This window comes from Hibiscus syriacus, unplaced genomic scaffold (assembly GCF_006381635.1).
Source record: "Hibiscus syriacus cultivar Baekdansim isolate YM2019G1 unplaced genomic scaffold, ASM638163v2 tig00000764_pilon, whole genome shotgun sequence".
Taxonomy (NCBI): Eukaryota; Viridiplantae; Streptophyta; class Magnoliopsida; order Malvales; family Malvaceae; genus Hibiscus; species Hibiscus syriacus.
This window is the reverse complement of record NW_024061820.1, coordinates 1,570,297-1,583,716: the sequence shown is the minus strand read 5'-3', so window position 1 is coordinate 1,583,716 and position 13,420 is coordinate 1,570,297. Positions and strand designations below refer to the sequence as shown.

Sequence of the window (13,420 nt, the reverse complement as noted above, 5' to 3'; positions counted from 1 at the left end):
TTGTTCCCTTACGTGCACTAAACCCATGTTCCCGTGCGAATCCCTTGTAAAAGTGCCAAGCTTGATCACGTGAACAGAAGAGCTGACCAACAAATCTGTCAGATTCATCAACATTATGTACTTCATGGCATTCCTCGGTTGGCTTAACATTGTCTACATCAGTATTATCCATGGCACAAATTTTGTTGTGCAAGTTCAGTGCTCCAAGAGTTGATGGAGATGTAAGCAAAGGTTCATTTTGAACATGTTTCAGCCGTGCTGCTTTCAATAGGATGTGGCATTGGTAGTGGTAGTTAAAGGGTGGGTACACCATTAAATTCGCAGTACATATTTAGGTATGTACAATAACTACAAGTATATATTATCATTAAATTTAGGTATGTACAATAACTACATATTAGGTATGTTTGTTAACTACATATTTAGTATATACATCTTTTGAGTGAGTTTTAAGATATTAATTTAGTAATTATAGGCGTCTAATGATTTATTTTTTATGTTACGGTATATTATTATTAAATTAAAAACAATAAATATATATTATATATTTATTATTATCTTTGGTTAATGTTGTTAAATTTAAATTATAAATATATTTTATAAAATATCAAAACAATCAATAATTTTTTGTGTAAATGAAATTATTAAATTAATATTGTAGGTGGAAAACATGAAACACTGTTAAAAAAATTGAAACATAAATTACATAACTTTTAAAAAAAGTATCGATCCTTTTTATAAAAAGTATGGACACTTTCAATATAATAGGTAAACATATGATGTAATAGGTAGCGCTTATATAATGTAATATGTATCGTTATATAATGTAATAGGTAGTGGTTATTGTAAAGTATCTATCCTTTTTATAAAAGTGTCCATACTTTTTTCACCGTGGAAATATTAATTAAGGTTATCTTTTGAGTGAGTTTTAAGATATTAATTTAGTAATTATAGGTGTCTAATGATTTATTTTTACGTTACGATATATATTATTAAATTACAATTCTAAATATTATTTTATAAAATATCAAAACAATCAAATAATTTTTTGTGCAAATAAAATTATTAAATCAAATTACTTATTCCAACCATGTGACAAGTGTGACAACTCCATCAACTCACAACTCAGCTTTGAACTCAATCAATATTGTCTTTTAGCTTGATGGTTCATAAAGCATGTTACTTGAACAGTATGAATCAATTATGCAATTTTCATGTTCAATTTAACACTACATTTCAAATTCATTTCATATGTAATTGGAGTTTGAATTTAAATTTCAATTTGAGTTTGAATTTCAATATATATTTCGGCTCCACTATAAATATTAGCCAAGCCAATATGCATGTTATCATTGATTATTCCTAATTTCCATTGTTTTTTTTCCAACGTTTAAAAGCGAGGGAAATCCCGACCATTGTATTTTTTGGTCAACTTTAAAGCGTCAGAAACGTTTCGGGCGTATGATCTGGGTGGTAAACAAATAGCAACTAAAATCATAAGTCCGAAATGCTTCTGAGTACCACCCAAATCATAAGTCTGAAAACTTCCGATGCTCATCAAAATCCAAAGCTCATATGGTGCCAAGCAAAAGGAAATCAAAATTCAAATCTCATGATGCCAAGTAAAAGGAAATCAAAATCTACAATTTGAGTTTGAACATTGATATGATATGTTCAGTTGTTATCATGTTGGGATTTTCTCGGTTTTGATTGCTTGGATAGTTGTTCTCTTGCTTCTTCAAGTGTCCTTAGCTTGTAATTATAGCTTGGAATGTGTTTGATATTGTATATTATATTAAATTAAAAACAATAAACATATATATTACATATTTTATTATCTTTGGTTAATGTTGTTAAATTTAAATTATAAATATTATTTATAAAATATCAAAACAATCAAATAATTTTTGTGTAAATGAAATTATTAAATTAAATGTAGATGGAAAATATGAAACACTGTTAAAAAAATTGAAACATAAATTACATAACTTTTAAAAAAAGTATCGATCCTTTTTATAAAAAGTATGGACACTTTCAATATAATAGGTAAACATATGATGTAATAGGTAGCGCTTATATAATGTAATAGGTATCGTTTATATAATGTAATAGGTAGTGGTTATATTGTAAAGTGTCTATCATTTTTATAAAAGTGTCCATACTTTTTTCACTGTGGAAAACATTAATTTAAGGTTATATTTTGAGTGAGTTTTAAGATATTAATTTAGTAATTATAGGCGTCTAATGATTTATTTTTTACGTTACGATATATTATTATTAAATTAAAATTCTAAATAATATTTTATAAAATATCAAATAATCAAATAATTTTTTGTGCAAATGAAATTATTAAATTAATATTGTAGGTGGAAAATATGAAACACTATTAAAAAAAATTTGAAACATAAATTACATAACTTTAAAAGAAGTATCGATCCTTTTTATAAAAAGTATGGACACTTTCAATATAATATAATGTAATAGGTAAATTTGCAATACTATCGGTATAAATATACCGGATTACTTATAAAATAGGTAAATATAAGCGCTACCTATTACATTATATAAGCGCTACCTAGTATGTTATTGTACTTTATAATATTTCCGGTTAAATAATATAACATAACCGGTATAAATTTTAACCGGTCAATTGTTTAACCGGTCACGCCGTATATTAGCCGTTTTTTAGGCGCCGCACCGCAGAACTACCCGTCTAGGGAGGGCAACGGCCGGGTATTGGTCCGTCCCGTTTAAAAAATTCATATATGTTTCTGTTTAAAAAATCACGGAAATTTAAATGGTAATCTTCATCAGGTAATCGGAAAAATTTGTGAAAAAAATGAGTATCCTCATTTAGCATAAACGGTTATTTAAATGGGTATCGGGTCGGGTATCGGGTTGTATATATATATTTAAATTAAATATATAAATATTATATATATAATTTAATTTAAATTAAATTTATTAATATTATATATATAATAATTATTTTTAATATTTATCGGATCAGGTATCGGGGCGGAGATTACCTAACCCGTCCTCGTCCCCGTTTAACATAAACGATTTTCCCCATCCCGTCCTCATTTATCATCCCCAAATCTAACCCATTTCATTCGATTTTCGATTTTCTCCGTCGAGTTCGAATTTTTTTGACATCCCTATCAGAGTCGATGCTTATGTGCTTATTCATATTCCAACAACGAAAATGAAAGGTTAACTATACCTACCACTAGTAAATTTTAAACTTCTGTCTGTGTTTAAAAAATATATATTATTTCTTATATTTTTAATATTTAATTATTGAACTTAATAAATATATAAACTATTTATTTGATCCTTCACTTATTCTTGTGTTTATATTTTAGTCATCTAAATATTTTTTAACAAAATCATATTAACCTCACATTTCTCTATTTTGGTTATTGGTCGTTAATTGTTGACTTTGTCATTTGATATGACATAATAATAATAATAATAATAATAATAATAATAATAATAATTTTAATTATCATTTATTAAATTATTTTAAAGCAAGATCAAAATGATAAAATATATAAATTTTAAAAATTAAGGTTATTATTATGTCATAATACATTATCATTTCTGTTAAATCAACAATTAAAATTCGTTCAAAATAAAAAATTATATCATTAAATATGATTTTATAAAAAAATATAATAACATGACCAAAATAAAAATATAAAAATAGATAGTCTACTCTAAAAAATATTAGATACTTAGTATGTATCAGTGATTCTATAAACAATAATTATTTGATATATTTACTTAATATGTATTTTGTAGTAATGATCAATAATACTTGATAGATTCTTGAGTTTATTTGTGATATTAGCGGTAAATATATTAGATAATTATTGGATAAAATATGCAAATGGTCTTCTGACAATAGGATGTTACTTTATTAAATATCTCAATTATTAAAAGTTACAAAATAGTCTCATGACTATATAGGATGTTGCTTTATTGAGTTTATTGACTATTAAAAGTTTTCATTGTGTCATAAACTCGTCATTTTTTGTTAAAAAATTGATGATAATTGGAGCTAGACGTTAACATATTAACTGAGATATGTAGTTGTTTGAGAGTGTGAAATTAGATTATATCATATCTCAGTCAATAAATTAACGTCCAACTCAAATTGCCATAAATTTTTATCGAAAAATGATAAGTTTAGAACATATGAATTATTATGTGACTATTTTATTGATGGTCAAGTGACTCGACAAAACAATATCCTCTAGTTGATGATTATTTTATAACTTTAAATAGTTGAGGGACTCAATAAAACAACATTATGTAGTTGGAGAATCCTTTGTTAACTTTACCCATAATTATTTTATTATTTATAATAATATTAGTTTAATAACTTTTTAAGTAAATTACATTATTCCTCACTGAAATATACTCTCTCATATTTTACTCATTGTACCTTTAGTTTTTCTAATATACTCATTGAAATTTTCGAATTGTTATTGTTTTGATTTCTCTTAATTATTTTATTATTATTTTTGAATGACGTGTCATTTATTATTATTATTTAATATAAAAAATAAAAATTAAAAAATAAAAGCATAAGGTGGTCGTTTGCCACCGACGACCACCAACAACAATCATAGATAGTGACCGTTCGATCCTAGATTTCATGGGCAATTTCGTCTTGACTCCTTAAGTTTGAATTTGATGGTTATTTCATCGAAAAATGTCCTAAAACCCATTAATATTGACTGAAACGTTTCGACTTCCTCGCTTTAAGTCTCTAATTTGTAGACTTTAGAGTAAGTTTCAATAAAATGTAGGTCGAATTCGGACTCAATGTGTCAAGACGAAACGACTTATGAAATTTGGGACCAAACGACCACCATCTACGACGGTCGATGGTATCCGACGGTGACATCCAACCACATTCTTTTTTTATTTTATTTTATATTTATAATTATTTTATATTAAATAATAATAAAAATAAAAATACTATATCATACAAAAATGATAAAAAATAATTTATGTGGTCACCGGAAAAGCCATCCTAATTTTTTAAACGGTGTCGTGGAAAAATTGAGAAAGAATTAGACTGGGGAATTCTCGACAGCCCTAAGGAAAAGCCACCCTCGATGGCCGCCACACTCAAAGTCAAGTCAAAGTGCATGACCTTTTAGCTATTACCAATTGGTTCCAAGTTGAAAGCTTAAGAATATATTTGAAAAGATATACAAAAAACACCCTTGGTAATAGGTTATTAATCATTACGACCTTCTGTTTCCCCCCTTTTTTTTCAGCTTCCCACCTTTCACTGCACCTTTATTTCTTTCTCTTGGCATGTAACCCGGATTTCTAAATTCATCTAAGATATCAGCTCTGTGAATGGAACTCATCAGACGGTACATATTTTTCCACGAATGCAAAGACAATAGATGGATATAGATATGGGTATCAATATTAATCTTTACAAGAGCAACAAGAAAACAATAACTTGCTAGCACACATTTACGACATCATCAACATAACGAAACAATAGCAAGAAAATCCATAGGTGCAACAAATAGGAAATTTTGGTTTAAGACCTTACCTCTGATATCAGGTGAGGGGAAAAACATATATAATTGGCCACCATGGTCTGACCTTTCCTTGAAGAAACGCTGAAAGACGGGTTCTTATAGGAGCCTTTCTGGAGGTGCCATTCAAATTAAACTGAAGAGAAGAAGAGAAGAAGAGAAGGGAAGCATACACAAACAAATTTATTACAAATAACGTAAATTTGAGCGTTTAAGGAAAGGTCCCTACACTATCAAAATGAAAGCTTCATTTCTTGAAGGTAATTTATTTAAGGCTAAGAATGATAATAAACTAAATGGCTATCTAATAGGTTCTTCAAGTATGAAATACAATTTCGGTGCGAGTCTATCTTATGCATACCTTTTGTCCCAGCTTCATGAAATCTATTTCGACAATATTCATCCCGAATTCTACTCAATACCTTTATAAAAGCTCGGCTACATACGATCTGGTTCGAAAATGTAATGCTAATAATGAAGACAAGTCTAGTAGTCTATGCACTATATTGTTCAACAGTATAGACAAAATTTCGATGTCCCAACACATTCCACCAAATCCACTAATTCATGTGAATTATATAAACACACACAAAGATTTACTAATAAGATGTACATCCCTGCGGGTAAATGGTTTAGTTTTTTTTTCAGCTAATATCGATCATCTGAGACTAACACAGATAAATGACATGGCTGATAACTCACCGTCTTCTCTGCCAGACATCTTAGATTTAAAAGAAGCAAGTCACACCGAGACACAAAGGGTCCATGGAGCCTAGGCGCAAAGCGAAGGCCTCCTTCTTTTATGCGAGACACACTTTTGTACTAAAAAATCTTACAAGTCAATTATGGAGCATATTTTGTACTCAAAACAACACGATAATCATAGTATAGATGCTTAAGAATCAAAATATTCGATATCATTACACTAACAGTGACAAATTGATATAAGGAAAATAATGATAAAAAATCAAATTACTCCACGGAATCAAGTTACAGATGCTGAACGCATTGAGCTCAAACAATAACACAATGGAACAGAAAAGTAACCCTTTATATAAAGAGAGAAAGATTTCCTACCGTCATCAGCTTCTTTTTCGCTCTTCATGCTATTAAACATTGGACTAATTTTAATTTCCATTCACCATTGACTAACATCCGATGAATGCAGAATTCAACGACAGAGAGATCAAGTAATGAAGTGAAAATGTCTACCAGCAAACTCATAAAGTAGAGAAAGATGGAATAGCTTGTATACACAAAAAGTGGCCCGATTACATAGTTCAAACTTTGACATGCTTAATAATCCTCGAAAACGAATGCCCAACAACAATAATCAAACTGACAATTCATTAGAAAGAAGGAAAAAAAAGATAGAGCGGAGAGTTAGAAAAAATAGAAAACGGATCAAGCTTGGGTGCCAGTCAAAGCCTTCATCTGAATATGATTATTATCAGCAGCATTGAAGGCAAGGCCCATACGATCCCAGTTTTCCTCGTCCCAAAGTCTTGGCAACAAGTGCGTAAGTGACCATCACAATGATGACAACAAACATAACGTGAACAACGAACACTAGATCCAGAATCGCCACAGCCCTGAGCCGCGACTCGTCGAGCTCGCACTTGGTGGATCCCTCGACGCCACTCACAACATCAGCCTTATGACAACCTTCGGGTATAAACGCATCCACGTAGAGCGAGAGCCCGGTTTGCAAAACCCAAAGCCCCTGCAAGCAAATCGCCGCCCCCAGGCCCACCTCCGCCACAAAAAGCTTGGGTGACAAGCTAAAATCAAACTCATCAACGAAGCCAAGCAGAGACGCGGGCGGAAATGGGAATCGCATTTGGCCTGTAGATATCAGACGTCTGAACAGAAGAAGCGGATTCGGAAAACGGAGAATGGAGGAAGAAAGAGCCGACCCAAAGGCGAAGAAGAGATCAGGAGGGAAAGGAAGAACGACGTAGTCTCGGAGATCAGAAACGAAACCGAAACGAGAAGAAGAACAAAACGGCGGCGGAGTTGAGGGTAACGAAGCGGTAAACGGGGGTGCGGCCTTTGACGAGGGGGTCGGGGTCGGAGGAGGTGATGGATTGGTGGAGGAAAGCGATGAAAAGGCAGAGGATGAGGGATAGAGGGAAGGTGCTTGAGGCGGAGATTGGGGGAGAAAGGGAAAGGGTAAAAGGGCTGGCGGAGTAGCTTTGTGGGGATTTGAGGAAGTTACGGGCGGTGCAGATTAGATGGTAAAGACCAGAGAGAGAAGCGTGGAGGAGGCTAATTTTGGTATATAATTCCCGCCATTGAAGATGTAAAATCAAAGCCAAAAGAAGCTCAGTGACGATCACAGTAAGGGAGATCCAGTGGGATTTTTTTAAAATCAAGCCAAAGAAGCTCAGTGACGATCAACAGTAAGGGAGATCCAGTGGATTTTTTTCTTCTGATTTTGATTTTTTCTGGTGACAACGTTGTTTTGCTTTTGTTTGAATAAATTACATAAATGATTTTTTAACTATACAACATTATTTTATTAGGTCTCTTGATTATTAAAAATTATAAAATAATTTTTTATCTATGAGTATTGATTTGTTGAGTATCTCTAACATTAAAAGTTATAAAATGGTCATCAAATTATTTATTATGTTCTAAGCTCATCATTTTATGTATCTTAGTCATCATGTTAATATTTAAATTAAATAATTGTCAATTTATAACTGAAAAAATATGAGTTTATAACATAATAAATAATCAATTAATAATTTTATAAATTTTAATAAATAGACATCTTATAATTTGAGAGATCATTTGTGTACCTTTACCCTTCTAATTTTTGGATAAAATAACAATCGCTGGATAAAATAACAATCGCTGGATTTAAATTTGTATGAATCAATTCAAGATGAAGCCTTGAACTGAGAGGGCAAAAAAAAAAAATCTTTACGAAGCAGACAACAGTTTACAGACACGGGTAACAATCGCTGGATTTAAATTAGTCTGGTTCGGGTTTGTCCTCTGCCTGCTAGCTGTTGTTTTCACAGTAGCTGCTTTGAAAATCATTTTTACTTGAGGCCTAAAAACTGTACAGAAGGGTATGTATGCAACGCAAGGAAGATTTTCGATGATATGCTTCAAAGAGTGTATTCGTTCGTTTTATTTCTCGTATGTTGTAATCTTGGAGGTAATTTTATTTCCTCCATTTTTTAATGTTTGGAATTTTCTTTTACGACAATTAGGTTAATCCTTTGAATTGTTTTTTCTCTGCTAAAAATTGTTCCTTCTGCCTGTTTTTGGTTATATTCTACGTGACTTAGTTTTTTAAGCTTTCTTTTTTGGAAGGAATGGAGCGTGAAGACGAGATGAAATTAAAAGGAGACACAAAGGAGAAGATGTTCCAAATTTATACAGATTTTTTGACAGGGTAATCAAAACACAAAAATTTTGTTCACATTTGTTAACTTACTCCATTGCTTCTAGACATTGGTTTCGATGTGTTCATTCCTTAATTGCTTTAGGATATTGTATGTCTGCACATTAGAGAAAGGGGTTGGATTTGCAACTTTAAGATGCAACTTCATTTTCAATAGAAATCAAAGTGATGAAGCCTTTGGTTTTTACCGAATTCCGAAATTATTGTTTGGGACATTTCAGGGTGGCAAAGCTTGATGAACTGGTGGCCGTTGGAGGCAGACTACTTACCGGCTTTCAGCAAGGACTAGGTTGGCACCCTGTGAAAATCCGCATTATATTTTTTATCCATTGTAATCGATAGGATGGTTTCGTTGCTAATTTTCCTTGGTGATTGTATTTTCTCGATCATCTTTCAGAGTTTCTTCGGCGCCCTCCAATTAATGAGGTGTCCAATTTGATCGAGAACGTTCTTAAAGCCAAGGAAACAAAGAGGTTAAAGTCATACCTTGAAGCTGGTTGTATTAACAATCATGACTGTGTACATAATATGAGCAAGTGTAAGTTCTTTAATCATGACCGTGTACATAATACGAGCAAGTGCAAGTTCTTTCATTCTTCATAGATAAAGCATTATCCGGTTGATAAATGGAAACAGTGAGCACTTAGTGTTCTTCTGTTATATACTGATTTCTGCTATAATCGGGTAATCTCTTTGATTATGTAGTATGATTTGCCTTCTAAAACCCTCCTAATTCTGCTTATTTTATCTCACTTTTGTACTTGCAAACTTATGGTGTGCAGTCGAATCCTCGAATGCCACTTGAGGGATGCCACAGCTACGCTGCAAATGGCAGATCAACAGTTATCTCCTTTGTTGGATGCGGAATCTAGTGTAGGACTACATCCACATGAAAGTGATGACGAAGTAGGTGTTTACGCTTCAACTCTTTCTGTTTATTGGAAGTTGACTAACTTGCTGAATGATCCTTTTGTTTTCCCCTTTAGGATGAAATGACTTCATCTTGTCTCCGAGAACCCGAGGTGACAGATTATGCTGTCTTGATTGGATCGTATATAGTATGGTGAAGCAGGATTGTACAATGCAGGTACTGCTTGTAACTATTATCATACTTCCGATGCAGAGCGAAACCATCAATCATCGAATATGGAGTTCCGAAACAATTTCTATTTTTCTCTAGAACGGTGACAAAACACCGCCTTTCCGTTGCAGGATAAGATTGTTAAATCTCTAAATCTCAAGACAACATCCGAAGAACTAGAGAGCTATTCCCTGATGTGGACGTTGTGACCTTACATCAACGATCAAACTATGCAGCTAGCTTGGAAGCTTGTTCCTTGAGACATGTCTCTGTTTTGTAAGAACCCAAAATTTGTTTTGTTCGGAATATTCAGTTTTTGCCTTGTTCCATTTTTATACAGTTTTTGGAATGGTTGTGAACTTGAATGAAAGCACAAGGGAGGCCATTTTGCCTTGTTCCATTTTTATACAGTTTTGGAATAGTTGTGAGCTTGAATGAAAGCACAAGGGAGGCCATTTACCCCATCAAGCCAAGCCAGTGATGTCCTTATTCATGTATCGGAAATCAGGATGTTGGTTATTGACAAGATGAATATGGAACCCTACAAATGGCATAGTTTCAAATCAAAATAAAGACGAAAACATCATTGTTGAAACCTCACATTGTGTTATTTCCATTTGAACACATTATTCTCTAATTTATGCCAAAACCCAGGCTCGGGCGTGAAACAGTTCAAGTTACTCCTACATGGTTGAAATATCTAGCATGTTCGAATCGTTTTGTTGAGACTTTTCTCATAAATAATTCTAAAGGGAATTGAACGTTAAGATATCTTCTTAAATTCCACATGCAATACAACACTCGTGCATGCAAGCCCCCAGGCACTGACTCACTATTTCAAATACGCTGCAATGCTATTATTCAGTCGTCTTACAACAAGAAAAATAGGCTGTGCAGATGACAAACCAATCTCCCACGCAGCTACATCACATATTATCTAAAGAAATACAAAGTTCAGCTTTTAACAAACAACTTTCGGATTATTGGATTATATTGAAGAACAAAAAACCAAGTATTATTATGTTAAACATTGCAAAGTGAATGGTTTATTGGTGTATATAAGATAATGACTAGATTTCCCATGGCAAAATAATTTCAAATTTAAGAAACACTGCATCTAGAAAAAAAAGTGCAATTTCTTTGAAAGTTTGAATAATTTATGTATTATTACACGAGAAATACTTGCACTAACAAGTTTGCACTTTGCATTCAGAATCACAAGGCATCGAAGCCTATATTCAGCATGGAAAAAAGCAAACAAAGAAAAGGTTCTTAAACAGGATCGAAAACAAACAAACAAAGAAACAGTCCAAAATCATCTTGTCCATAACCTGAACCAGTTTTATGATCGCGGTTTCTTGGTTCATGAAATGTCTTATACGAACCAGGCAAAAAGCCATTATTCATCATCATCTGCAGTAGAAAGAGAAAGGAACGGAATTTTATGTCAAACCAGTGGTATAAAAACAGATAAGATTCACAACTTTAATCTTAAGCTTGATGAAGAGCAAGGTTTTAACTGTTAATACTATGGCTTATCAGCTAACATAAAATACTAAGGAAATAAATATATCCGAATCCAACTCAGTATTTGCAAAAGAGGGTAAGTTTGGGTTGGGATAAAGTAACAATTTTTGACAACTCCTTCATTTATGAGTTTATAGAACAAGTATAAAACTGAAACAATATCGAGAAAAAAAAGAGAGAGACTACAACATTGCAAGCAAAAACAAAACTGCATGAATTGGAGCATTCTGAAATAAGAAGACTAATAGTATAAATCAAAGACAACTTAAAAACTTTATAGTGGGCAAACTAATAAAATTTTAGGGGGGCAAAAACATATTATCAATACAAAATAAAAAGAAAAAATCTAAATTATATAAGAATTTGAATTTTTCAAGGGCAACCGCCTCGGTCCATCCCTGATATAAATGGATGCTAATAAAATTGATTGCAGATGAAACTAGTAGTTCTGATTTCAGGTAAATTGATAAAATTTATGGGTTAGATTTAGGAAATAGGATCACTGACCAAAATAGCGGCGCTCGTTGGCTGCCTTGGCTTTTTCAAGCATTTGGTCAAGGTCCCGTTGGAGCTGAGCGTCCCAACTCACTAGCTGGTTAACGAACACTGCTCCCAGGCCCATCCCCAACAGGTGCTCCCACGGATCTGCATTTCGGGTTTTCCAATTTCGAATTCAAATTTATATAGTCTAGGGTTCGAAATTAGGAACGAGATCGACTGCATAAATAAATTGAAAAAAAAGGAAAGAAGGAAATGAATCGCACGTCGCATGTAAGGGAGCTTGCGGAGAGCGTTGGAGTACATTTGGGTGCCGAGTCCCAGCAGTACTCCGATCACCGTCGCGCTCACTGCCATCTCTTCCTCTTCTTCTCCTTTGGGCTTTACCTTCGCGTGCGTCTTCCTTTTCTCGAATTGGTGATTGCCAAATCTTTCCTTTGGTTATGTTTACCTCAAAACACTACATTAATAGTAGAGACATAATAGGATAAACTACAGAAATGATCACTTTTATTTCATAAGTGTTCACTTCTTATCATCGAATATAATAAAATAGTATTTTAATCACTTACATTTAGGGATGGGCATGAGTCAGGTTTTTGATCCACCGACTCGACCCGAGATCAAAAAATCCTCCACCCAAGACCCGACCTAATAAAAACAAGATTTCACCCGATCCGATATATAACTTAAAAACACGACTGACCATACCCGAAATAATAATAAAAATATTATTTTTATTAAATAAAAACAGTGACTTAATTGAAAAAAATAATATATAGAGGGGTATTATTATAATTATTCATAAATATATAAGATAAAATTATAAAAAAAATCAGGTCGGGTCGGATATTTTTCACCGTAAACCCGAACCTGACCCGAACACGATTTTTTAAAATAACCCGACCTGATCGGGTCGGAATCCGTCGGGTTCGGATCTCATTCCCATCCCTACTTACATGATCATTTTATAAGATGTTAAATATCTTTAATTTGATGATGTGACACGTTAGTAAAAAATAATTTGTAATTTAACTTTTAAAATTTAAATTAGAAAACGCTAATTAAATATTAGAAGATTAAAAATTATATTTGAACAAATATTATATTATATTTACGCCAGTTTAATAAAAAAGTATATATTATTAAAAAAACTTAACATCGTATCTCATTAAATAACTGATAATTAATATCTCTATTCTAAATAATATATATACATTCCTTTTTAAAATTAAAGGAAAAAGTTATGAAAGTCTATTTATATCAATACAATTGTTCAAATAGATATTTATTTTCATATCAATAGAACCGTAAAGAGTCGAAAGT

General features: G+C 32.3%; 2 protein-coding genes and 1 long non-coding RNA gene across 3 annotated transcripts; 2 read left to right on the top strand and 1 right to left on the bottom strand.

The window, feature by feature from the left end:
• Positions 1–8,489: 8,489 nt before the first annotated feature.
• On the top strand, positions 8,490–9,591 carry LOC120214991. Its single transcript, XM_039212799.1, has 4 exons — positions 8,490–8,739; positions 8,898–8,979; positions 9,210–9,277; positions 9,386–9,591. Exons 1-4 carry the CDS (start codon positions 8,685–8,687, stop codon positions 9,589–9,591), a joined length of 411 nt encoding a protein of 136 aa, XP_039068730.1. The 5' UTR covers positions 8,490–8,684.
• A 139-nt stretch (positions 9,592–9,730) lies between these two features.
• LOC120216234 lies at positions 9,731–10,369 on the top strand. The gene is made up of 3 exons (XR_005525035.1): positions 9,731–9,894; positions 9,975–10,075; positions 10,201–10,369. It is a non-coding gene; the product is annotated as an uncharacterized LOC120216234 (long non-coding RNA).
• Positions 10,370–11,187: 818 nt separating this feature from the next.
• On the bottom strand, positions 11,188–12,519 carry LOC120216215. Its single transcript, XM_039213706.1, has 3 exons — positions 12,361–12,519; positions 12,104–12,241; positions 11,188–11,482 (listed from the first exon to the last, which is right to left on the bottom strand). Exons 1-3 carry the CDS (start codon positions 12,449–12,451, stop codon positions 11,469–11,471), a joined length of 243 nt encoding a protein of 80 aa, XP_039069637.1. The 5' UTR covers positions 12,452–12,519; the 3' UTR covers positions 11,188–11,468.
• Between the last annotated feature and the right edge of the window lie 901 nt (positions 12,520–13,420).